This window comes from Tachypleus tridentatus, chromosome 12 (assembly GCF_004210375.1).
Source record: "Tachypleus tridentatus isolate NWPU-2018 chromosome 12, ASM421037v1, whole genome shotgun sequence".
NCBI classification, from domain to species: Eukaryota; Metazoa; Arthropoda; class Merostomata; order Xiphosura; family Limulidae; genus Tachypleus; species Tachypleus tridentatus.
The window spans coordinates 65,804,797-65,832,516 of NC_134836.1; the positions used below are offsets into that span (position 1 = coordinate 65,804,797).

At 33.5% G+C, this 27,720-nt stretch overlaps 1 protein-coding gene across 1 annotated transcript; it reads left to right on the top strand.

Annotated features, from left to right (window-relative positions):
• Positions 1-1,659: 1,659 nt before the first annotated feature.
• Positions 1,660-27,720, top strand: LOC143235648 (uncharacterized). Its single transcript, XM_076473873.1, has 2 exons — positions 1,660-1,731; positions 27,448-27,720. Exons 1-2 carry the CDS (start codon positions 1,693-1,695, stop codon positions 27,718-27,720), a joined length of 312 nt encoding a protein of 103 aa, XP_076329988.1. The 5' UTR covers positions 1,660-1,692.

Below are 27,720 nucleotides of genomic sequence, written 5' to 3' on the forward strand. Positions count from 1 at the left end.
TACACTTAACACCATTGTCACATCGCAAACAAATATCCCTCGAAACAAAACGAATTCTCCACCACATCTTTTTCATGTCAACAATAGTGCCAAATATGGGCATTTACATCAAGACATTAAAGGAAGGTTTTCAAAGTAAAGAAAAAAAATGCTCTCGAATTAGTTTTGATGTTAGCATCAGAGACAAAACATGTAACGATGAGGTACAAGAGAAGGTGAAAAACAAGTCAGTTGGGTCGAACACCTAATTTGTCAACATTTACGTTCTCTGCCACAGAGTCAGTACACAAATAAGTAGGTGGAAAGCAAATGGACGATCACGCAGATGGTGGACTGAAGAGGTTCTTAGCGTCCTATAAAAAGATGACAACACAAGAGGGGAACAGGGACCATTCCCTCTGTCTTTCCTAAACGCTAAAAATACGACGTCAGAGGAGAGGAATAAGAAACCATTCCCCGTGTCTTCCCTCAAGACATTGAAGGAAGGTGAAGTGAAATGAGTGACGATTAAACCATTATTACTTAGCAGCTTGGTCAACTTAGCAGTTGTATATTAATATTTACCAAGTAACACAAAACTTCACAGTTCTACATAAAATTACTTGTTTAGACATATCAAGGCCTGTCATGGCCAGGTGGTTAAGGCACTCGACTCGTAATCTCAGGGTCGCAGGTTTGAATCCTTGTCACACCAAACATGCTCGCCCTATCAGCCGTGGGGGCATTTTAATATGACGGGCAATCTCACTATTCGTTGGTAAAAGAGTATCCCAAGAGTTGGCGGTGGGTGGTGATGACTAGCTGCCCTCTTTCTAGTCTTACACTGCTAAATTAGGGAAGGCTATCGCAGATAGCCCTCGAGTAGCTTTGCGTGAAATTCAAAACAAACCAAATCAAATCAGACATATTACGTCGAACGTGTCTTATTGGTTAATGTGTTGTGAATTCGATGATTTGTGGTTCATGGCCCGTTACTGTAAAATATCTTATAGTCTTTTAGTTCTAGAGTTGAGATGACTGTATATAATTTGCTGTGATAAAATTCTGAAACAAACAAATAAAACCATCTGTTTTTTGTTGACGTATTATTAATGCTGTTACAATGTATTATTTTTTCTTCGCAACGACAAAATAAAACTTTGTTATGTGAACTAATCCGTCTTTTTATAACTTCAAGAAAAGCCTTCTTATACCAGTTAAAGCTAATGTTACGTTAAATTGTTTGCATACAGGAGCGTTAAGCTACACCATGGCTTATCGTCGCTGTAATCAACTTACATGTCGAACCCTGAAATTTAACATGATAATCCCTCCAGTTTACCACTGAGCCACCAGAGGAAGTCAGGTTGATGTATCAATTAAGTTTCCGAATGACTGTTGTGTTATTACGAAAGAGAAATAAACTGATGACAGTTGTTAATAAATATGTAAATTTTTGTGTTTAGACTAGGGCTCTAACAAATTACCTTGTTAAGTTTCTTCATCTTTACCTGTTGCCATTTGTATAGTCCTAATTGATTATTTTCAACTATTTGGGGTCGTAGACTGTATCTCCCTCACTAAGAGAAGTTAGCGCCATCTAGCAAGCCTTGTTCGAGGTAATTGTCAGAATATTACACAGGTGTTCGCACAAAGATCTCCAGTGCACTGTTGATCGTAGTTTGAAGTAGACTAGTTTAAGACTGAGACGTCATGTTGCACGTGCGTTTAGTGATGCCTTTTCTTCTCAAGGTAGGTGAAGTTCTGAGGATGATTCGATAATTAAATGATTCTTAAAATACAGCTGAAAAGGGATTTTAAAATGTATATAATAACATTTACTGAAATCGTTTTATTTCGTTATTACATTATTACCTCATTTCATATCAAAAGTTATAAAATCTTTTTGAATGCTTCACAAATTCAACGAGTACGTTACCTTTCTATGTCTGTAAAGTATCGATTCATGTCGTTGAGTTTCCTGGTTCACAAACACGATCTGCTGTAAGACAGTTTCACATGTAATTAAAACCGTATCATATATATAAAGTATTTACTTTAGCGCTAAAAATAGAGGTGTAATACTTGTGGTGGACACAGCATAGATAACTCATTATGTAGCTTGTTTGTTTCAAATTTGGCGCAAAGCTACACGAGAGCTGTCTACGCTAGCCGTCCTTAATTTAGCAGTACGAGATTAAAGAGAAGGCAGCTAATCATCGCCACCCATTACTAACTTTGTAGGTACTCTTTTACCAAAGAATAGTGGGGTTGATCGCCACCTCATAACGCCCCCACGGCTGAAAGGGCTAGCATGTTTTGGTGGGACGGGGACATTGTGTAACTTTGTGTTCAAATATAAAATCAATCAATATTTCAGATTCATTTCAGGTAATGTTTTACACCTAATCATTTCTTTAGTGAAACAAGCGTATGCAACTTGGAATTATGTTTCAAAGCTTAAGAATTCACAGTGTAAACTCAGTGAAACAAGCAAATGAACAAAAAATACGAACCCCTCTTTAAATCTTCCATCAGTGTTTTATGGTGAATGAAAATTTTTTAAACTGAAACATCAAAAAGGCTCAGATATTAAGAAGTAACAAAATAATTATCTTTTTTTTTTCTATTCTTCGCGTATTCAACTTTGTGTATTCTAAAATAGTAAACGGAATCAAAATATTTATTACAACTAGTAAACGGAGAACATAGAGTGCGTAGTTATGCACACTAAAGGAGAATCTTCGTGGAGGAAAGTGGCTAAAAACGCACTTGAATTTAATACGCCAATTCGTTTTCTCTGTTCAGTTGATAACATTGCGTCGTATTCTCTTACAGCATTAGTCCGCCGTTACATCCAATAAACGTCATAATCGACCACTAAAGGATATTATGGTATCAATCCTTTTTAATCTCAGTGCTGTATACTACTGAAATATCCTGTCGGGCAGAATAGACCTTACTTTCTATGAAAAACAAAGAAACAGAGCAACTAGAACAAGGAAATCTTATAACGTTTCAGACCACACGCTAATGCCATTACAGTATGAAACTAGACAACCAAAACATTTTTAACATTTCTTAAAGAAGAGGAAAATATATATATGATGCGCCAATATATCATTCTTATGTATAGTTATTTGTACAACTTAAATAAATATATTCATTTATCTCGGGATAAATCGATAGCAGTAGGCCATATATAAATTGTAATGTTCAAGATAGTACTGAAAAAACTCTTAGAAATAAAATTATATGTTAGTTCTGAATCCTGAAATAGACTATTTCTTATTTCATCAGTTTTGGTCTTGGCTCATGTTGAGGTAGTTCGTAATATAAGGCTTAAAAGTTAAAGTTTTATTAAGATTTTTTTAGAAATTTTATTAAATCGATGGGAAGGAAGGGAACAGGGTATGTATTTTACAAAATACTATTTTATACCGTGTAACTTTTAACAGTATATTCGTAGCTCTAAATCTAACAAAAGATGTATCTTATTATATATACATGTTTAACTATGAAGTGTATTAAAGATGAAATATTTCGTTTTTTAAACTTAAGGAACTTTTTCTTTGTCGGAACAACTTCTTAGAGCCGTTATTCTTTAATATTCTACAATGGACGTGAGATGAGTGTAGGTGTGATTAGGTTACATCGACATGCATTGTGTTCTTAAACTACAGTAGTGAGTTCGTGTGTTTATTCAATTTACAGATGTTAGAGATTTAGTTACAATAGAAATATCTCTTTACGTTTCAGGACTCGACTGTTTACTTTGAATATTTGCATAGTTACCAATTTTGAACTGGACAGTTCACTTGGTCATTCAGAATCTATACGGTCATCACTTAGATACGAACAGTAGAAAATAATACTTGACAGGTACACCAAACTTATTAAACTGTTATTTCTAAAATAAAACTTTAAGGTGATGTAATGTTTATTCTATAACCGAGCAATCTCTGATCGAAGCAAACTACCTACATAGACCAAAACTAAAAATCAAGCTAATAATTACAGCTTTAGGCTTATTAGTTTCTTATGCTTTGTCAGCTTTTATAATGTCATACTCCATAAAGAAATAGCTTTTCGGAGAACACTATCTCTGTTCTGACGAGTTTTGATATTGAACGAAAAGCCTTTTAAACAATAACCTGTAATAAAAACAAAATAGATAAATCTAAAGTTTTAATTTGAAATGGGCAAATTAAGAAGAATGGGAAAAACAAATATATCCAGTTTTCAAGATTTTTGTCACAAATTTTAGGCCTAATGGCTTTTGATGCTTTACTAGTTTACGGCATTCATATCATAACTTGTATAGAAATGAGCACTGCTAATTAAATGTATTGTTCTTACTTTCTTATAAGTATTAGAATCCTTGTTATATCAGTTGGATCTCTCGTTGCTAATGGTATTTTCGGCCGTAATCCCAATAGTACCTCACGAATTCCCTGCTTAGAGATTTAGGTTAGTATTAAATTTATGTACAAAAGTAACGATAATCCCTAGAAAAATTTAGTGAAAAATTCAAAATGTTAAAAATTGATATATTAAACTTCTTAAATAACGGTGTTAAGAAAAGTAGCAATAAAGAAAGAATATAGTATTCTTTAGTTAACTGTATTTGCCATAACACATTAATATTAGGCCTATTATATATGTTAATACTACATTCATTGTCTATTCTCTCAGGAATTTTCAAGAATAAAAGAGTGTGTGATAACAGTATTTCAAACGCACTGTGTTCTATCCGTATTCACTGCCAACGACGTAACTTACTCAATCCAGAACTCATTAGTATGTCTTATTTATTGAACATATAAACACTAGCGGTTTGTTTCTTTTCATATTATCTTCATAACATCGTCTTGTGACCAATAATAGTCTATTCAACTGCTCCGACATGGTAACTTTTAGAATACCATAATACCGAAATATTTCACTACAATAAATGAATGTTTGCTTATAGAGTCAGAAAGCAGTACGGTAAAGATGGTGCTGGGAAAAAACATATTAAAAGATAAATGCTCACATAATTGTACAATAACTAAGAAGAGTAATGACAATATAATTAAAATAAACCAATTATTACAATTAAATGTTGTTATGATTAAAGTTTAGTGTAATTCAGTGTCCTCAGTGCAATGTCAGGGTTATTAAATGATACTGTCCGTTAACACTGTGACGAATCGACTATGTACCAATATTTTAAAAACAGCCATTATTCTATTCAAACAGGTGTAAACGGTGTATCTTAACATCAAATGAATGCTGCAGTAATAAAACAGCTTTGTTTCAGAAAATTACTTTAGTATAACAATATCGTGAATAAACACTGCTTTAATGTAACTACTTGTATCAGATAATTACTTTAGTATAACAATATCGTGTATAAACATGCTGTAATGTAACTACTTGTATCAGATAATTACTTTAGTATAACAATATCGTGTATAAACACTGCTGTAATGTAACTACTTGTATCAGATAATTACTTTAGTATAACAATATCGTGTATAAACACTGCTGTAATGTAACTACTTGTATCAGATAATTACTTTAGTATAACAATATCGTGTATAAACATGCTGTAATGTAACTACTTGTATCAGATAATTACTTTAGTATAACAATATCGTGTATAAACACTGCTGTAATGTAACTACTTGTATCAGATAATTACTTTAGTATAACAATATCGTGTATAAACACTGCTGTAATGTAACTACTTGTATCAGATAATTACTTTAGTATAACAATATCGTGTATAAACACTGCTGTAATGTAACTACTTGTATCAGATAATTACTTTAGTATAACAATATCGTGTATAAACACCGCTGTAATGTAAATTACTTGTATCAGATAATTACTTTAGTATAACAATATCGTGTATAAACACTGCTGTAATGTAACTACTTGTATCAGATAATTACTTTAGTATAACGATATCGTGTATAAACACTGCTGTAATGTAACTACTTGTATCAGATAATTACTTTAGTATAACAATATCGTGTATAAACACTGCTGTAATGTAACTACTTGTATCAGATAATTACTTTAGTATAACAATATCGTGTATAAACATGCTGTAATGTAACTACTTGTGCCAGATAATTACTTTAGTATAACAATATCGTGTATAAACACTGCTGTAATGTAACTACTTGTATCAGATAATTACTTTAGTATAACAATATCGTGTATAAACATGCTGTAATGTAACTACTTGTATCAGATAATTACTTTAGTATAAAAATATTGTGTATAAACGCTGTTGTAATGATACGATTTGGATTAGATAATTACTTTAGTATAACAACATTGTGTATAAACACTGCTGTAATGTAACTACTTGTATTAGATAATTACTTTAGTATAACAATAAACGCTGTTGTAATGTAACTACTTGTATCAGATAATTACTTTAGTATAATAACATCGTGCATAAACACTGCTGTAATGTAACTACTTGTATCAGATAATTATTTTAGTATAACAATATTGTGTATAAACATGCTGTAATGTAAGTACTTGTATCAGATAATTACTTTAGTATAACAATATCGTGTATAAACACTGCTGTAATGTAACTACTTGTATCAGATAATTACTTCAGTATAACAATATCGTGTATAAACATGCTGTAATGTAACTACTTGTATCAGATAATTACTTTAGTATAACGATATCATGTATAAACATGCTGTAATGTAACTAATTGTATCAGATAATTACTTTAGTATAACAATATCGTGTATAAACATGCTGTAATGTAACTACTTGTATCAGATAATTACTCTAGTATAACATTATCGTGTATAAACATGATGTAATATAACTACTTGTATCAGATAATTACTTTAGTATAACGATATCGTGTATAAACATGCTGTAATGTAACTACTTGTATCAGATAATTACTTTAGTATAACAATATCGTGTATAAACATGCTGTAATGTAACAACTTGTATCAGATAATTACTTTAGTATAACAATATCGTGTATAAACATGCTGTAATGTAACTACTTGTATCAGATAATTACTTTAGTATAACAATATCGTGTATAAACATGCTGTAATGTAACTACTTGTATCAGATAATTACTTTATTATAACAATATCGTGTATAAACATGCTGTAATGTAACTACTTGAAAGATAATTACTCTAGTATAACATTATCGTGTATAAACATGATGTAATATAACTACTTGTATCAGATAATTACTTTAGTATAACGATATCGTGTATAAACATGCTGTAATGTAACTACTTGTATCAGATAATTACTTTAGTATAACAACATTGTGTATAAACACTGCTGTAATGTAACTACTTGTATCAGATAATTACTTTGGTATAACAATATCGTGTATAAACATGCTGTAATGTAACTACTTGTATCAGATAATTACTTTGGTATAACAATATCGTGTATAAACATGCTGTAATGCAACTACTTGTATCAGATAATTACTTTATTATAACAATATCGTGTATAAACATGCTGTAATGTAACTACTTGAAAGATAATTACTCTAGTATAACATTATCGTGTATAAACATGTTGTAATGTAACTACTTGTATCAGATAATTACTTTAGTATAACGATATCGTGTATAAACATGCTGTAATGTAACTACTTGTATCAGATAATTACTTTAGTATAACAATACCGTGTATAAACACTGCTGTAATGTAACTACTTGTATCAGATAATTACTTTGGTATAACAATATCGTGTATAAACATGCTGTAATGTAACTACTTGTATCAGATAATTACTTTAGTACAACCATATCGTGTATAAACATGCTGTAATGTAACTACTTGTATCAGATAATTACTGTAGTATAACATTATCGTGTATGAACATGCTGTAATGTAACTACTTGTATCAGATTATTACTTTAGTATAACGATATCGTGTATAAACATGCTGTAATGTAACTACTTGTATCAGATAATTACTTTTGTATAACAATATCGTGTATAAACATTCTGTAATGTAACTACTTGTATCAGATAATTACTTTAGTATAACAATATCGTGTATAAGCATGCTGTAATGTGACTACTTGTATCAGATAATTACTTTAGTATAACAATATCGTGTATAAACACTGCTGTAACGTAACTACTTGTATCAGATAATTACTTTAGTATAACATTATCATGTATAAATATGCTGTAATGTAACTACTTGTATCAGATAATTACTTTAGTATAACGATATCGTGTATAAACATGCTGTAATGTAACTACTTGTATCAGATAATTACTTTAGTATAACAATATCGTGTATAAACACTGCTGTAATGTAACTACTTGTATCAGATAATTACTTTGGTATAACAATATCGTCTATAAACATGCTGTAATGTAACTACTTGTGCCAGATAATTACTTTAGTATAACGATATCGTGTATAAGCATGCTGTAATGTAACTACTTGTATCAGATAATTACTTTAGTATAACAATATCGTGTATAAACACTGCTGTAATGTAACTACTTGTATCAGATAATTACTTTGGTATAACAATATCGTGTATAAACATGCTGTAATGTAACTATTTGTATCAGATAATTACTTTAGTATAACAATATCGTGTATAAACATGCTGTAATGTAACGTTTTGTATTAGAACACTATTTTAACGCTAACTATATTGGCACTAAATCAAGGTGATATCATGCTATTGGTACTAGCTTAGCATAATATCATTTTTTTGGTTTATTGGTACTAAAGTAAAGTAATATTATTTACCGAAGATTTCCAAATAAAACCGAATAAGACATGAATTTTGTAAACGTATCAAACACTGAAACCCTTAGCTATGAACGTGAGATGCTATAATTAATGAATGGTGTTTTAACGTGGCTTTCGCCCGACAGCCAATGTACATGTTGACTCAAACCGAGGGCATATTTTATTTTTAATATCAGTATTTGTAAGTAATTTTCGATCAAAATATGCTGCCTACAGAGACCAGAACAACAACAACAACTAATGTAATAATAAATGAGGAAATTTCTTGTATAGGCCTAACTGAAAGTGTCGAATGTAACGATTAAAATGCACTGATTCACCAATTAGGTTCCCACTCTGTATTCTAGATTTTCTACCGTTGTCCTAATAACATCTCACAAGATTTCAGTCAGGCTTAGAAAACTCAGGTTATTCCTAGCTTCATATACTAAGTTAACAATGCAAAATAAAATGAAAAACTATATATGTGAGATGTTGCTCCACCTTCAAACACAAATCTCAGTTAATACTAAACTTAGGTTTTTTTTTCACAAATTAAAATTATGACGCAACGAGAAGTTATAGACGTCGCTAGTTTGTCCAGTTGTGTACGAGCAATATTTGCCCGCTTTTACTCAACAATTGCGTTCAAGAGCTATAACACAAAATATTTTTGTTTGATAACTGCGATGAGCACAGAAAAGTTAGCCCTTTATGTAACTTTGCGCTTTGAAAAGAACAACAATGTTAGACGGTTCTTAAAACTTTCGGGGCTCATCACTCACTACGTAGACCTTATTTTTCCGAGTTGGAGTAGTAGTTTCTATGTTGACCTAACGTTAACATTTATTAAACAGTCAACAGTTTTGACACGTAAATGTCACTGTTTTTGTAACTTTTTAAGGGCCATTTCAAATCAAAAAACACTTGTAGTTCATATATCCAACATCGGCCATTAAAAATAGGACCTAGGCAAACGGAAGGACTAAGTCTGATGGAGAGTAAGGACACCCAATCAGGTACCTCTCCATAACTTATCTGATTCTCCACAACTCACTCAGGCTAATAAATAGCCCAACAGTAATTTGACATGACATGTAGGCTTAACTGTGTCATGATTGAAATCTTCGTAGTAAGTCATCCAGGAAAAGGTGTGTTTTATTATAGCAAAGCTACATCGGGCTATCTACTGTGTCCACCAAGGGGTATCGAATCCCTGATTTTAGCGTTGTAAATCCGAAGACTTATTACCGTTGTCCCACTGGGGGACTCCTGAAAAGGTAATTTCTCAAAATGTTTAGTTTAGCTTAAGACAGCCCCCCATAATGGCACAGTGGTATGTCTGCAGACCTATACTGCTAGAAACCAGGTTTCGATACCCGTGATGGACAGAGCACAGATAGTCCTTTGAGTATCTTTGTGCTTAACAAAACAAGTAAGCTTAAGACAACTGAGACTTATGTTACATCTCTAACTAAGTGTATTAACACTGCAAAAGCTAATCACTGAAAGTTGTGCAATGTTTTTGTTTTACCCTAAATTTCTTTCCATTTTCCTCTTAATTTTATTATATAAACAAAGGAGAAAAAATTTTGAAAAGTAATCGAGATAATTAAACTTTTAGCGATTGTGTATCATATAACTCATGACAACGAAAAACCAACTTGGAGCAAAAAATGTATTTTAAAGACGGTTGGTATGAGTTTTAAAACTTTTGTTAAAATAAAGAGGAGAACAACGTTTCGGCCTTCTTACGTCATCTTCAGATTAAGAATACAAAATATAACTCATGAAGTTGGTTTCCTTTCGCTTGGCCAGTCTGTCTACATGATTGTTTGTTTGTTTTTGAATTTCGCACAAACCTACTCGAGGGCTATCTGTGCTAGCCGTCCCTAATTTAGTAGTGTAAGACTAGAGGGAAGGCAGCTAGACATCACCACCCACCGCCAACTCTTTTACCAACGAACAGTTGGATTGACCGTCACATTATAATGCCCCCACAGCTGAAAGGGCGAGCATGTTTGGCGCGACGGCGATCCGAACCCACGACCCTCAGATTACGAGTCGCATGCCTTAACACGCTTGGCCATGCCGGGCCCTGTCTACATGAATAACTACTATTTATAGTATATCTTTGTTAAACAAATCCCGAATTTGTTAACACTAACACCCACCGCCAACTCGGTTTTCTCTTCTAACAACGAAGAGTGGGATTGAGCGTTACGTGGTAGTGCTCCCATGTCTGTAAGGACAAGTACGTCAGGAGATTCGAACCCCCCACATTTAGACGATTTTTCAAATAAAAATGTATCTGCAAATATGAAACGATAATATCATTTAGGGCTAAAACAAATCCTTTATAAAGGCAAATGTTATAGAAACAGAAAACTCGAATTGGAACACGTATACTTTACGAATCCAAAAACCTTTGAGATAGGTCTCGTCTTTTTGGAGGAACATTTTGGTCATTTTAATTATTATTTAAAAACTAATTAAAAAGTTATTTGTTTCACACATCATAGGTACATTTCATTTTAACGATCAAAGAAGCAAACAGAAATCGATTCGACCATATACTCCTGTTTTGTAGACACGTTAAAAACACTTTGAAATAAAACGTTATTTGGATTCCTTACTCGTAGCTTTACACGTTCTACCACTAAATTTACCTTTATTTTACAGCACAATTTCAAGAAACATAAAGTATAGTGTAATAAAATTATATTCAATCTCGCAATAAGGGCTACGCTAGTGGCTGTTTAATGGAATTTATCACGACGCAATTACACTATAAAACTTTAACAAACTTAAAGCCTGAGCGGAGCCTTTAAATTAATTAAAATTATATCCAATGGAATATCTGGATTTACCATCTCGTTAGCTAGCGATTGTTATATATTATTACCTATATTTAAGCTCTGAAAGCCTAAATCCCATTTTCGAATCCTCCAAAACAGGGGTTTCCAAATTTGCCAACCAGCAGACCCCGTTTAACTTCTTTACCGTGTTGGTGGACCGCCTATGGTTAAAAATAGTTTCTATCATGTGTAACTGGTATATCGTATGCCTAGTTTACTATCTCTTACAGCTTAATTTCAGTTGTAACAACGAACATTGAAAATATATTTAAATATTGAAAATGTTTTTAAACCTTACAACTTACTTTACTGCGAAGGATGATACTGCTTTGTTGAAACAATTCAGTGAATTTCCTGGTCAATGTCTGACAGTTTCAAGCAAAGATTCGACTCCACATTTATATTATTTCTATATTTCAGTTTTCTATGCGTCAATTCAACTGGAAATCGGCCCGGCATGGCTAGGTGGTTAAGAAACTCGGCTCGTAATCTAAGGATCGCGAGTTCGAATCTTTGTCACACAAAACTTGCCCGCTCTTCCAGCCGTGGGAGTGTTATAAAGTTTCGATCAATTCCATTAATCATTGGTAAAAAGAGTTGTCCAAGAGTTGGCGAGGGGGGGGGTGATGACTAGCTGCCTTCCCTCTTGTTTTACACTACTAAATTAGGGACGGCTAGCACAGATAGTCCTTGTGTAGCTTTGAGCGAAATCAAGAACAAACAAACTAAATGTAAATCAACTGTCTTGTTTTTTTGCGATCGGAAGGGCGCACAACGAATTTACATAATTCTATTTGTGTTTACAATTGTTATTAGTTTTGGATTTATATGTATTACGATATTAGTTTCATAATGTCTTAGGACTTTATTTTGCTTGTTATTCTTTCAGTAAACTGTAATTACATAAATTTGATGCACTACCGCTGGCACCCAGGATGTTTCAGACTATAGTTTCAGAATCTCTGTCCCAGAAGATCAGCGGTAAATTCTTGGAGTTACGACACAAACATTCGAGATTCGACTCCTTGAAATGGGAGGGTCACAGATAGATTATTCTGTAGCTTAAGGTTAAAAGAAACAATTACATTTTCCGATATACTGGCCTCCACTGACTCAGCGGTAAACCCACAGGCGGCCTAAAACAATACAAATTATGTTTCGATACCCGTGGCTCACCACATAATAGCTTTACGATTGGCAATAAGTAAGTTCAAATGTTGTGTTAACTTGATAGATATCACATTTATACGTGATACAGTTTTAACTTGATAAACATCACATTTATATGTGTTACAGTTTTAACTTGATAGAGATCACATTTATATGTGTTACAGTTTTAACTTGATAGATATTACATTTATATGTGTTACAGTTTTAACTTGATAAACATCACATATATATGTGTTACAGTTTTAACTTGATTAACATACATTTATATGCGTTACAGTTTTAACTTGATAAACATCACATTTATATGTGTTACAGTTTTAACTTGATAAACATCACATTTATATGTGTTACAGTTTTAACTTGATAAACATCACATTTATATGTGTTACAGTTTTAACTTGATAAACATCACATTTATGTCTTACAGTTTTAACTTGATAAATATCACATTTATATGTGTTAGAGTTTTAACTTGATAGATATCACATTTATATGTGTAACAGTTTTAACTTGATAAACATCACATTTATATGTGTTACAGTTTTAACTTGAAAACATCACATTTATATGTGTTGCAGTTTTAACTTGATAAACATCACATTTATATGTGTTACAGTTTTAACTTGATAAACATCACATTTATGTCTTACAGTTTTAACTTGATAGATATTACATTTATATGTGTTACAGTTTTAACTTGATAGATATCACATTTATATGTGTTACAGTTTTAACTTGATAGATATTACATTTATATGTGTTACAGTTTTAACTTGATAAGCATCACATATATATGTGTTACAGTTTTAACTTGATAAACATCACATTTATATGTGTTACAGTTTTAACTTGATAAACATCACATTTATATGTGTTGCAGTTTTAACTTGATAAACATCACATTTATATGTGTTACAGTTTTAACTTGATAAACATCACATTTATATGTGATACAGTTTTAACTTGACAGATATGACATTTATATGTGTTACAGTTTTAACTTGATAGATATCACATTTATATGTGTTACAGTTTTAACTTGATAGATATGACATTTATATGTGTTACAGTTTTAACTTGATAGATATCACATTTATATGTGTTACAGTTTTAACTTGATAAACATCACATTTATATGTGTTACAGTTTTAACTTGATAAACATCACATTTATATGTGTTACAGTTTTAACTTGATAGATATTACATTTATATGTGTTACAGTTTTAACTTGATAGATATCACATTTATATGTGTTACAGTTTTAACTGTTACGAGTACAAATAGTGTAATTTTGAGTTATTCAATCTGTCTCTTTGTGCGAGAAAAAAGAGTGTAATGTTAAGTTACTTGATCTGTCTCTCTGTACGAGTACAAATAGTGTAATGTCGAGTTATTCCATCTGTCTCTCTGTACGAGTACAAATAGTGTAATGTTAAGTTATTCCATCAGTCTCTCTGTACGAGTACAAATAGTGTAATTTTAAGTTATTCAATCTGTCTCTTTGTGCGAGAACAAAGAGTGTAATGCTAAGTTACTTGATCTGTCTCTCTGTACGAGTACAAATAGTGTAATGTCGAGTTATTTCATCTGTCTCTCTGTACGAGTACAAATAGTGTAATTTTGAGTTATTACACCTGTCTCTCTGTACGAGTACAAATAGTGTAATTTTGAGTTATTCAATCTGTCTCTCTGTACAAGTACAAATAGTGTAATGTTAAGTTATTTCATCTGTCTCTCTGTACAAGTACAAATAGTGTAATGTTAAGTTACTTGATCTGTCTCTCTGTATAAGTACAAATAGTGTAATGTTAAGTTATTTCATCTGTCTCTCTGTATAAGTACAAATAGTGTAATGTTAAGTTATTTCATCTGTCTCTTTGAACGAGTACAAATAGTGTAATTTTAAGTTATTCAATCTGTCTCTTTGTGCGAGAAAAAAGAGTGTAATGTTAAGTTACTTGATCTGTCTCTCTGTACGAGTACAAAAAGTGTAATGTCGAGTTATTCCATCTGTCTCTCTGTACGAGTACAAATAGTGTAATGTCGAGTTATTCCATCTGTCCCTCTGTACGAGTACAAATAGTGTAATTTTGAGTTATTCAATATGTTTCTCTGTACGAGTACAAATAGTGTAATTTTGAGTTATTCAATATGTTTCTCTGTACAAGTGCAAATAGTGTAATGTTAAGTTATTCCATCTGTCTCTCTGTACGAGTACAAATAGTGTAATTTTGAGTTATTCATTTTGTCTCTCTGTACAAGTACAAATAGTGTAATGTTAAGTTATTTCATCTGTCTCTCTGTACGAGTACAAATAGTGTAATGTCGAGTTATTCCATCTGTCTCTCTGTACGAGTACAAATAGTGTAATTTTGAGTTATTCAATATGTTTCTCTGTACGAGTACAAATAGTGTAATTTTAAGTTATTCAATATGTCTCTTTGTGCGAGAACAAAGAGTGTAATGCTAAGTTACTTGATCTGTCTCTCTGTACGAGTACAAATAGTGTAATGTCGAGTTATTCCATCTGTCTCTCTGTACGAGTACAAATAGTGTAATTTTGAGTTATTACACCTGTCTCTCTGTACGAGTACAAATAGTGTAATTTTGAGTTATTCAATCTGTCTCTCTGTACAAGTACAAATAGTGTAATGTTAAGTTATTTCATCTGTCTCTCTGTACAAGTACAAATAGTGTAATGTTAAGTTACTTGATCTGTCTCTCTGTATAAGTACAAATAGTGTAATGTTAAGTTATTTCATCTGTCTCTCTGTATAAGTACAAATAGTGTAATGTTAAGTTATTTCATCTGTCTCTTTGAACGAGTACAAATAGTGTAATTTTAAGTTATTCAATCTGTCTCTTTGTGCGAGAAAAAAGAGTGTAATGTTAAGTTACTTGATCTGTCTCTCTGTACGAGTACAAAAGTGTAATGTCGAGTTATTCCATCTGTCTCTCTGTAATGAGTACAAATAGTGTAATGTCGAGTTATTCCATCTGTCTCTCTGTACGAGTACAAATAGTGTAATTTTGAGTTATTCAATATGTTTCTCTGTACGAGTACAAATAGTGTAATTTTGAGTTATTCAATATGTTTCTCTGTACAAGTGCAAATAGTGTAATGTTAAGTTATTCCATCTGTCTCTCTGTACGAGTACAAATAGTGTAATTTTGAGTTATTCATTCTGTCTCTCTGTACAAGTACAAATAGTGTAATGTTAAGTTATTTCATCTGTCTCTCTGTACGAGTACAAATAGTGTAATGTCGAGTTATTCCATCTGTCTCTCTGTACGAGTACAAATAGTGTAATTTTGAGTTATTCAATATGTTTCTCTGTACGAGTACAAATAGTGTAATTTTAAGTTATTCAATCTGTCTCTTTGTGCGAGAACAAAGAGTGTAATGTTAAGTTACTTGATCTGTCTCTCTGTACGAGTACAAATAGTGTAATGTCGAGTTATTCCATCTGTCTCTCTGTACGAGTACAAATAGTGTAATGTCGAGTTATTCCATCTGTCTCTCTGTACGAGTACAAATAGTGTAATGTCGAGTTATTCAATATGTTTCTCTGTACAAGTGCAAATAAAGTAATGTTAAGTTATTCCATCTGTCTCTCTGTACGAGTACAAATAGTGTAATTTTGAGTTATTCAATCTGTCTCTCTGTACAAGTACAAATAGTGTAATGTTAAGTTATTCCATCTGTCTCTCTGTACGAGTACAAATAGTGTAATTTTAAGTTATTCAATCTGTCTCTTTGTGCGAGAACAAAGAGTGTAATGTTAAGTTACTTGATCTGTCTCTCTGTACGAGTACAAATAGTGTAATGTCGAGTTATTCCATCTGTCTCTCTGTACGAGTACAAATAGTGTAATTTTAAGTTATTACACCTGTCTCTCTGTACGAGTACAAATAGTGTAATTTTGAGTTATTCAATCTGTCTCTCTGTACAAGTACAAATAGTGTAATGTTAAGTTATTTCATCTGTCTCTCTGTACAAGTACAAATAGTGTAATGTTAAGTTATTTCATCTGTCTCTCTGTATAAGTACAAATAGTGTAATGTTAAGTTATTTCATCTGTCTCTCTGTATAAGTACAAATAGTGTAATGTTAAGTTATTTCATCTGTCTCTTTGTACGAGTACAAATAGTGTAATTTTAAGTTATTCAATCTGTCTCTTTGTGCGAGAACAAAGAGTGTAATGTTAAGTTACTTGATCTGTCTCTCTGTACGAGTACAAATAGTGTAATGTCGAGTTATTCCATCTGTCTCTCTGTACGAGTACAAAAAGTGTAATGTCGAGTTATTCCATCTGTCTCTCTGTACGAGTACAAATAGTGTAATTTTGAGTTATTCAATATGTTTCTCTGTACGAGTACAAATAGTGTAATTTTGAGTTATTCAATATGTTTCTCTGTACGAGTACAAATAGTGTAATGTTAAGTTATTTCATCTGTCTCTCTGTATAAGAACAAATACTGTAATGTTAAGTTATTCCATCTGTCTCTCTGTACGAGTACAAATAGTGTAATTTTAAGTTATTCAATCTGTCTCTTTGTGCGAGAACAAAGAGTGTAATGTTAAGTTACTTGATCTGTCTCTCTGTATAAGTACAAATAGTGTAATGTTAAGTTATTTCATCTGTTTCTCTGTATAAGTACAAATAGTGTAATGTTAAGTTATTTCATCTGTCTCTTTGTACGAGTACAAATAGTGTAATTTTAAGTTATTCAATCTGTCTCTTTGTGCGAGAACAAAGAGTGTAATGTTAAGTTACTTGATCTGTCTCTCTGTACGAGTACAAATAGTGTAATGTCGAGTTATTCCATCTGTCTCTCTGTACGAGTACAAATAGTGTAATGTCGAGTTATTACATCTGTCTCTCTGTACGAGTACAAATAGTGTAATGTCGAGTTATTACATCTGTCTCTCTGTACGAGTACAAATAGTGTAATTTTGAGTTATTCAATATGTTTCTCTGTACAAGTGCAAATAGTGTAATGTTAAGTTATTCCATCTGTCTCTCTGTACGAGTACAAATAGTGTAATTTTGAGTTATTCAATCTGTCTCTCTGTACAAGTACAAATAGTGTAATGTTAAGTTATTCCATCTGTCTCTCTGTACGAGTACAAATAGTGTAATTTTAAGTTATTCAATCTGTCTCTTTGTGCGAGAACAAAGAGTGTAATGTTAAGTTACTTGATCTGTCTCTCTGTACGAGTACAAATAGTGTAATGTCGAGTTATTACATCTGTCTCTTTGTGCGAGAACAAAGAGTGTAATGTTAAGTTACTTGATCTGTCTCTCTGTACGAGTACAAATAGTGTAATGTCGAGTTATTACATCTGTCTCTCTGTACGAGTATAAATAGTGTAATTTTGAGTTATTCAATCTGTCTCTCTGTACAAGTACAAATAGTGTAATGTTATGTTATTTCATCTGTCTCTCTGTAAAAGTACAAATAGTGTAATGTTAAGTTATTCCATCTGTCTCTCTGTACGAGTACAAATAGTGTAATTTTAAGTTATTCAATCTGTCTCTTTGTGCGAGAACAAAGAGTGTAATGTTAAGTTACTTGATCTGTCTCTCTGTACAAGTACAAATAGTGTAATGTCGAGTTATTCCATCTGTCTCTCTGTACGAGTACAAATAGTGTAATGTCGAGTTATTACATCTGTCTCTCTGTACGAGTAAAAAGAGAGTAAAGTTGTTTATAAATCGAACTTATTTTACATTAAAGTGTAAACGTTATTATTCCACGTTCTCAAAAGATAGAGAATAAAGTTGAATATTTCATGCACGTCATTATGTTGCCCAACTAATTGGTCCTATTACAGTTGAATATTTCATGTTCGTCATTACTAAATGGTCCTATTATAGACTTCACGATCATTAAAGTATGGATTTGTTTTCTTTCAAACTCATCTCTGACAAACAAGAGCCTCTTCATTCCTTTTTAGGAAGAAATAATTCATTTGAAACTCCCCAGATTAATATTGCATAATGTACGCGTGACTTCTTTATTTTTGTCTCTTTCCGCTGGTCATTAAGCAAATAGTTATAAACTTCAAACGCACATAAAAATAACATAAGAATAAAATTACTAGGCTACAAAACTGGAAAGTGTGAAAAATATCTTCCAAATTCGAGACCTCAAAAAATAAATAAAATGACAATCAAATATACAGAAGGAATAGTGGAAAATGAATAAAACTTTGTTAGTAAAATGAATGCGTAAGGGAAGGAAAGATATGAGGCAGAGCCTGAAGTAAAACCCCTGATTTAGCGGTAAATCTGAAAGGTTATAACGCCAAATATCGTGCTTCGATACCAGCAGTGGGCACGGCAGATTAAGAAGCATTGTGTTTAATACACAACATGTATGAACGTAGGACAGAAAATAGAAAAATTAGTAAACGAGAAACGAATAAATAAAAAGGACAATAACAGAAGTTAAAGAACAGACAACATAAAAGATAGAAATTAAAATATAAAAAAAACAGTGGTAGAAATACAAAAACAAATATATAGACAAACAACATGAAATGAAGTGAAACTATGGAGATAAAAACAATCCAAAGAAAATTGTGAACAAGAAGAAATAAAGAAAGCTCTCTCTACAACTAAGAAAAAATGCAAAGGCCAAAAGTATCAGAAAAAAACAGTGTTTCTGATAGTGAGATAACGTATAAAATACAGAAGAAAAGTTGGTAAACTCAGACAGAAGCACTGCTTCTGATAGGGAGATTGTTTTTTTTAATTTTCGCGCAAAGGTACTCGAGGGCTATCTGCGCTAGCCGTTCCTAATTTAGCAGTGTAAGACGAGAGGGAAGGCAGCTATCATCAGCACCAACCGCCAACTCTTAAGTTACTCTTTTACCAACGAATAGTGGGATTGACCGTCACATTATAACGCCCCCACGGCTGAAAGGGCGAGCATGTTTGGTGCGACTGGGATTCGAACCCGCGACCCTCGGATTACGAGTCGAACGCCTTAACACACTTGGCCATGCCGGGCTGATAGTGAGATAACATGTAAAATATAGTAGTAAAGTTGTTAAACTCAGATAAAAGCACTGTTTCTGATAGTGAGATAACACGAAAATATAGCAGTAAATTTGATAAACTCAGATAAAAACAAAGAAAAGAGTAGAGAAAAGACTAAAAGACTGGAATTACAAATATTTTTCGAAACTCAGTAATAAAATATTGTACAGGGAGAAAGTTATACTTGTTTTTGTTAAATTTCTCGTTCAGCTACACAAGAGTTATCTATCTTAACCGTTCCTAATTTGGAAGTGATAGAGTAAAAATGACAGGGAACGTGTCACAAACCATGAATCCCAATGTTTCAGCCCATTCTAACGGCTAAAACAACTAAACCTATACATCTAAGCTTACCATAATAACATTATAGGCTAAGTTGTAAGGTTTGGAAGGTCCAAGGTTGGGGAGACTGATGGCTACAATGTGGCGCTCTAAATTGGTATAACTTAACCCAGCTCGTTGTTATAATAGTGAGCTGTATGATACTGTTTTTTGTTGTTGTTTTGTTTTGTTAACGGACAAGCCACGCTTAACTGCGGAAAACAGAACCCAGAATTTATCATTGTAAATCTGTAAACTGACAAACCGATGGGTGAAGGGAGCTTTATAGAACTAAAATGCGCACTGTGATGTCCGAGATTGAACTGTCACAAATATCAGATAGTGCTATATAAGATGAAATGGCACTAAGCAGCAATGAAATTTTGTTATATGTTTGAAATAAAAAGATTGATAAACAGTTCATAAGAAAGATCAACTTAAACACAAAATTTACATTATAGACAACAATATAATACAAAGATACAAGTATTTAAGTGGGTTCTGTATGATGCAGGAAATCGAACTCCAGAATTTAACTTTGTAATTCCATAAACTTACCGCTTATCCACCAGGGGACAGGTGTTTGTTAGTTTGTTTTGGAATTTCGCACAAAGCTACACGAGGGTTATCTGCGCTAACCGTCCATACTTTAGCAGTGTAAGACTAGAGGGAAAGCAGCTAGTCATCACCACTCACCGCCAACTCTTGGGCCATTCTTTTGCCAACGAATAGTGGGATTGACCCTCACAATATAACGCCCCCACGGTTAAAAGGGTGAGCATGTTTGGTGTGACAGGAATTACGAGCCGAACGCCTTAACCCACTTGGCTATGCAGGGTCTTTCTACTTTGTCCACCGAGGGAAATGGAACCCCACATTTTAGCAAGTCATTAGACTTATCGATGGTCTCCTGGAAAGGGCGCTTTGTATTTATCAGGTTTGAAGTATTAATAAAATAAATAACTTAAGCTAATAAACTCAAGAAAATGTTAGAGATCACATATGTATTTGTGATAAATAATAAATACGCTACTTTTTTTCACCAAGTGAAATAATCAGGAAAATTGTCTAAAGAAGATAAATTTTTCGATTAAACGTTAACCAAAATTTTTACCCTGAATAATCAAAACTTATCACTGAATGGGCAACCGCTGTGAGAGATATCTAACGGGAGATTAATGAAAATATGCCGTCTTTTTATGGCTATCTCCTGGTAAGGCCCGGCATGGCCAAGCGTGTTAAGGCGTTCGACTCGTAATCCGAGGGTCGCGGGTTCAAATCCCAGTCACACCAAACATGCTCGCCCTTCCAGCCGTGGGACCGTTATAATGTTATGGTCAATCCCACTATTCGTTGGTAAAAGAGTAGCCCAAGAGTTGGTGGTGGATAGTGATGACTAGCTGCCTTCCCTCTCGTCTTACACTGCTAAATTAGGGACGACTAGCGCAGATAGCCCTCGAGTAACTTTGCGCGAAATTAAAAAAAAAACCTAAAACAAAACAAATCTTCCGGTAGGATTTACAACACTAAAACTTTGGGTTTGATTCCCAGCAGAGAATACAGCAAATAGCCCAATTTGGCTTTGCTCGAAAACAACAAAACAAATAAAAGTTTATGATTGGCTAACTTTCATGATGACAAGAAACCCACTTGAACTAAAAATGTATTCTAAAGACGGCTGGGATGGGTATTAACACTTTATTTAAAATAAAGTACAGAACAATGTTTCGACCTTTTTAGATCATCTTCAGATTAACAAAGTGAGTTTGCAACTGACCGTTGGTGGACGCATTTCTTAGGGACAAGAGTGTAAACGGGTACGTGTCTTGTATTAAATTCTCCAAAATAATATTTCTTGTATATCTTGTAATAAAACCTCGAGACGAATTCTCCTCTCACAATTTGTTCCTAAACCTTCACAATAATTCCCTTTCATTTGTCTTGTATGAAAGTCCAAATAATGAAACGCAGCCAACAAAATATCTTGAACATTTTCAATTGCTTATAATGTGCAAAAAGCTTCTTATTACGTATCTGTTTGGGCCTTTCCGATATTATAATTAGTATGAAACCACTTGTCATGATTGACTTGGAATTTACAGATCCTCCAATCAGGAACTACGCATGAAAGTTTTGTGTGCTTCAGTTGTTAGAAAGTTGAGTTTTTCAATAAAGACGCGAATAAAGTAGTAAATAGCAAAATATCTGATCTTTCCTTTTAAACACGGAAGTTGGTTTGATCATAACTTGATTTAAAAAACATTTATAAACTTTTTTATTTTATTTTAAAAGGGCTTTATTGAGTTAAACAGTCAATTATTATTTTACAATCGAAAACCACATGGAGACGATACGTGTGCAGGTCTTCTATGAGCCGACGTTTGAACAGAACTGAGGTTTAACCTTTTCTTTGTAAATAGAGACTGAGAGATGTCGGACATCCATTTAGATTGAAACTTAACCCTAAGAAAGACAGAACACGAGTAATTTCAAATAAATTCATTCTCATTTTTGAGAGGAGCTAACATAATCATAAATGATTTAACACAACATAGAAATCGTTGAATTCAAAATCGTAGTTCAATAAAGAGAAGGTTTTGTTTGTTAATTTTCATTGTTGCCCTACTAACGGGTCCCCCGCTGATACAACGGTAAGTTTACAGACTTGCAACGCTAAAATTAGGGGTTCGATTCCCCTCGGCGGACTCATCAGATAGCCCAATGTGGTTTTGCTATAGGAAAACACGCACACACCCAAGTAACGAATAAAGTTGTCGTAATCTTAGAAACTTTATCAATGCGATACTGCCACCAACAAATACAAATCTCAAATAAAGGACCAGGACTCGTTCAGTGAATTTTATTAACAATTGAAGAAAATAATTTCATTTTTTCTTCTTCTGCGAAGGCTGAATTTCCCAAATCTAGACTGACCATGATTTGACTCCATGTTTACCCCCAGTAAAATAGCGATAAGTATACGGATTTACAGTGCTAAAATCCGGGATTCGTTTCCTCTAGGTGATAGATGGAATACTGTGTAGATTTGCGCTGGAAGCAAAGACACAGTCATGTTTTTTTGTCACTAAGAGAATTCAAGGTTTCGATTATCTCTCATTCTCAGAAATAAAAGCTCTCTTGTCGACTACAGTTATGCCATTACTGTTTCAAATCTTATTTCATTTTTATTGCGTAAATTCTCTTCTTGCTGATTAATGCCGGATTAAGACACTTGCTTCATGTCCCAGTTCTTGTTTTGTATCTGTCTTCCAGGTATTTCAAGCAATATGTTTGACGTGTTTTTATTTATAGATAATTGAAACTTCTAATTAACCAACATCTGTATCCTGTAGTTAAATGTAAAATAGGCTAAGTTACATTAGTTCTATATCCAACTTTTACATCTTAATCAGTCCAGGTATGCCCAGGTAGTTAAGACACTTGACTCGTAATCTTTCAGTCGTGGGAACGTTATTATGTAACGGTCAATCCCTCTATTCGTTGGTAAAAGATTAGTCCAAAAGTTGGCGGTGGATGGTGATGACTAGCTGCCTTTCCTCTAATCCTACACTGCTAAATTAGGGACGGCTAGCGCAGATAGTCTTTGAGTAGCTTTGTGCGAAATTTAAAAAAAACAAATAAACAATCCTATTCTTATCAATTTATAATGTATTAAAGTTTGACCATTAGTAGTTTATTCTGTTGGGGTTAAGTTTGTAGAGTGATGAGCCATTAAATAAGTGCTGAATTTTATGTAAGGTTATGTCATCTTTGTTTTAAAATGTGAAGCAATTTAATTCATTCATCATATTTTGTTGTTCATTTAGAATTAAAACTAATTCAGGATTTTTGTTTTCGGCCCCCTGTGAAGCTGCGGCTCACACTTTGGGAAACAACTCATTAGACATTAGACATATCACTGAACATATCATTTTCGATACGGATAATGGCCCGGCATGGCCAGGTGGTTAAGGCACTCGACTCGTAATCTGAGGGTCGCGGGCTCGAATCCCCGTCACATCAAACCAAACATGCTAGCCCTTTCAACCGTGGGAGCGTTATAATGTGACGGTCAATCCCACTATTCGTTGGTAAAAGAGTAGCCCAAGAATTGGTGGTGGGTGATTATAACCAGCTGCCTTCCCTCTAATCTTACACTGCTAAATTAGGGAAGGCTAGCACAGATAGCTCTCGTGTAGCTTTGTGCGAAATTCCAAAACAAACAAACAAACAAAGTAGAAAACCCAGTATGGATTTACTATAACACCCCTTTCTGGGATGATTAACATGGAAGATGTAAATACTTATGTTTTGGGGAACATTATGATTAGAATAACACTGTTAAGAAAAACGTCACCACTCTGGTAGGTTTAAAAAACAATTCTATAATTTCACTCTAGTTTTATTTACTTATAAAATATGTTCGGGTAGGGATTTCTAGACATTTTATCAAAACATAGAAAGTAAAAATTAGGATTGGGGGATTTCATATCTAAAAGCAACACCTAGAAATCACGATCTGAGAGTTTCATATTGACAAACAGCACAGTGTGGAGAATGAATTGAAGCTGATACATTACGTAGCCAGTAACTCTAGTACACTGTACATATCATCAGTCTCTCTGATGGCGTTACATCTGAAGGCTTATGCCACTAAAAATTGGATTTTAACATCTGTGATGTAGCAGTGCGATTATCACCACCACCAACAAACAAAAAAGGTATCTTAACTGTAATAATATAATTTAATAATACAACTTAAAGATCCTGATGTCTCAGCGGCACGTCTGTGAGCTTATAACACTAAAAATCAGGATTCCAAAGCAGTGATTGACGGAGCATAGGTAGTTTATTGTGTTACTTAGGGCCCGGCATGGCCAAGCGGGTTAAGGCGTTCGACTCGTAATCCGAGGGTCGCGGGTTCGAATCCCCGTCACACCAAACATGCTCGCCCTTTCAGGTGTGGGGGCGTAATAATGTGACGGTCAATCCCACTATTCGTTGGTAAACGTATAGCCCAAGAGTTGGCGGTGGACAGTGGCCTTGCACTGCTAAATTAGGGACGGCTATCGCAGATAGCCCTCGAGTAGCTTTGCGCGAAATTCAGAACAAACAAGTCTTTGTGTTACTTTGGGCTCAACAGTAAACAATAATATCTAACACGTGTATATGTAGAGAGCTTGAAGAAAAGTTTTCAAAACACTACTGATTAAATTTTGAATATATATATTTTTTTCCTTAAAGTTAATTGGAAATATGATGCCTGTTAAAAAAAAATCGCATGTGTCCCCCTCTATCGCAATCATTAGTATTACCTGTGACTGTTGACTTGTTGCGCAAGATTCTGTTTCAAAATGCTACCTTGCATCATTAATTTATTCCAAATCAGTTAACGAACTCAAAGCTAGACTCGGCTCAGTACAATTTATAAAGATTAATTAAATCAAAACTGAACTCGGTTAACAACAACTTTAAATTATAATTAATTACTTTCAATATTAATAAAACTAGTTAGACAAATTTTATTAATACGTGACTGTCCAATTTCTGCACTAGAACCAATCATTTATTCATCACAAAATATCCTTTATATCATATTGTAAAAGCTATTCTTATGTGGTTCATTAATATACACCAAACTACAGAAATTAATTTGCATTTAACTAAAGGGAATACTTGTTTGAGATATTAAAGATCTAGATTAATTAATTCTCATTAATTAAAATTGTGATGTCGAACACCAAATCCCCATTAATAAAAAAAACACGGAATTAAGTGTTATAATGTTAAAACTGTAAACATGTTTACAGCAAATATAATATATTTTCATTATCAGAATGGATCTTTAAAAATGTCACTTCTCAATTATTTTTGTGAGATCTTGAAGAATGAGTATCACAGTGGGTAAGCGATAAGTTTCAAGCTTACACTGCTGAAATCCGGGATTTGAATCCAGCATTAAACAGAGAGCAGAAAAGTGAAATACGAACCCTGAAAATGGCGGGAGAGCGTTGAACGAACTCATGTTGTCGTTTTATTTTTTTCTGTGAATGTGATTATGAGGAACGGAATACCAAATTTTTACATAATACTATGGATCGAAACGTTGTAATCATTAAAATAATAAATGTTCGCTGTAAAAGTCCCTGTTGTTGTACATTTGAACTAACAATTATTTTATCTTGTGAAATGACAAGTATGTATGGAAAGGAAGCAGTCATATATTAAGTAAATATCATATCATCGGTTCTTAAGCGTTCAGAGTACCCCCCTCAAAGTACCACAGTGGTGTGTCTGCGGAGTTATACTGCTAGAAACCGGGTTTCGATACCCGTGGTGGGCAGAGTACTTAACTTCAAACAAATAAACTTTCACAGTAGTTTAGAAAAACTGCAGGATATCAAAAGTTGGGTCGCTCAGTAACTTCCAGACCCAGCATGGCCAGGTGGTTATGGTGCTTGACTCGTAATCTGAGGGTCGCGCGCGAATTCGAATCCCCGTCGCACAAAACATGCTCGTCATTTAAGCAGCGGGGGCATTATAATGTGACGGCCAATCCCATTATTCGTTGGTAAAAGAGAAGCCCAAACGTTGGCAGTGGGCGATGATGACCAGCCGCCTGTTCTCTAGTTTTTTAGTGCTAAATTAAGGAAGGCTTGTGCAGATAGCCCTCGTGTAGCTTTGCGTGAAGTTAAAAAAACTAACTTTTAAACACAATGGAAGACAACACAGCAAAAGTGAGCGGAATAACTCTTTATTTTTTCTATTTAAGAAAAATCAGAGGAAACGTAATTTTATTATTGAGTTTATGCTTTCTCTTTAAAAATTTACGCACACTTCTTGTGTTGATAGGAGGAGTGTGATATTCAAAGTCAAAGGGTTATAAGCAGCTTGGAAATTAAGCATTTTGGAAAATAACTTAAAATCCGATAACTTCGACTCCGTCAGTCCCACTATTCGTTGGTAAAAGAGTAGCCCAAGAGTTGGCCATGGGTGGTGATAACTAGCTGCCTTCCCTCTAGTGTTACACTGCTAAATTAGGAATGGCTAGCGCAGATAGCCCTCGTATAGCTTTGCGCGAAATTCATATCAAAAACAAAACAAGTTAATGGAATTAATTGTATTGTTGATTTTACATAAAAAACAAACTTTCTTACATATGGAGCAGTATAATCAACAAAGTTAGGGGCCTATGAGCAACTTCGTGCATAAATATATGTATATTTGTTAATTATTTATAAAACCGAAGAGCTAAAGCCCCATCAATAATCTAGGATTTACAGAAAAATTATTACATCCTTTTCAGGGTATCTCTGTATACGCCGACCTTACCTCATGCAACTCAACACAAGACGAAGAAAGAATGTCAAAATGGTGGAACATTTCTCCAGTAGAATCAGAAGGAACGTATCAAAAGTGGATCTTACAAAGAGAATTAAATCCACCACGAGCAGCGAAGTGTCGGAACCAGATAGGATATTTGTCTAGAGATGTTTTGTGTATGACTCGTGTGCCTGGTGTTACTTTTATATGCCAGATTCGACGTTTCGTAAAGAGTATCCCCGGTTTACGTAAATAA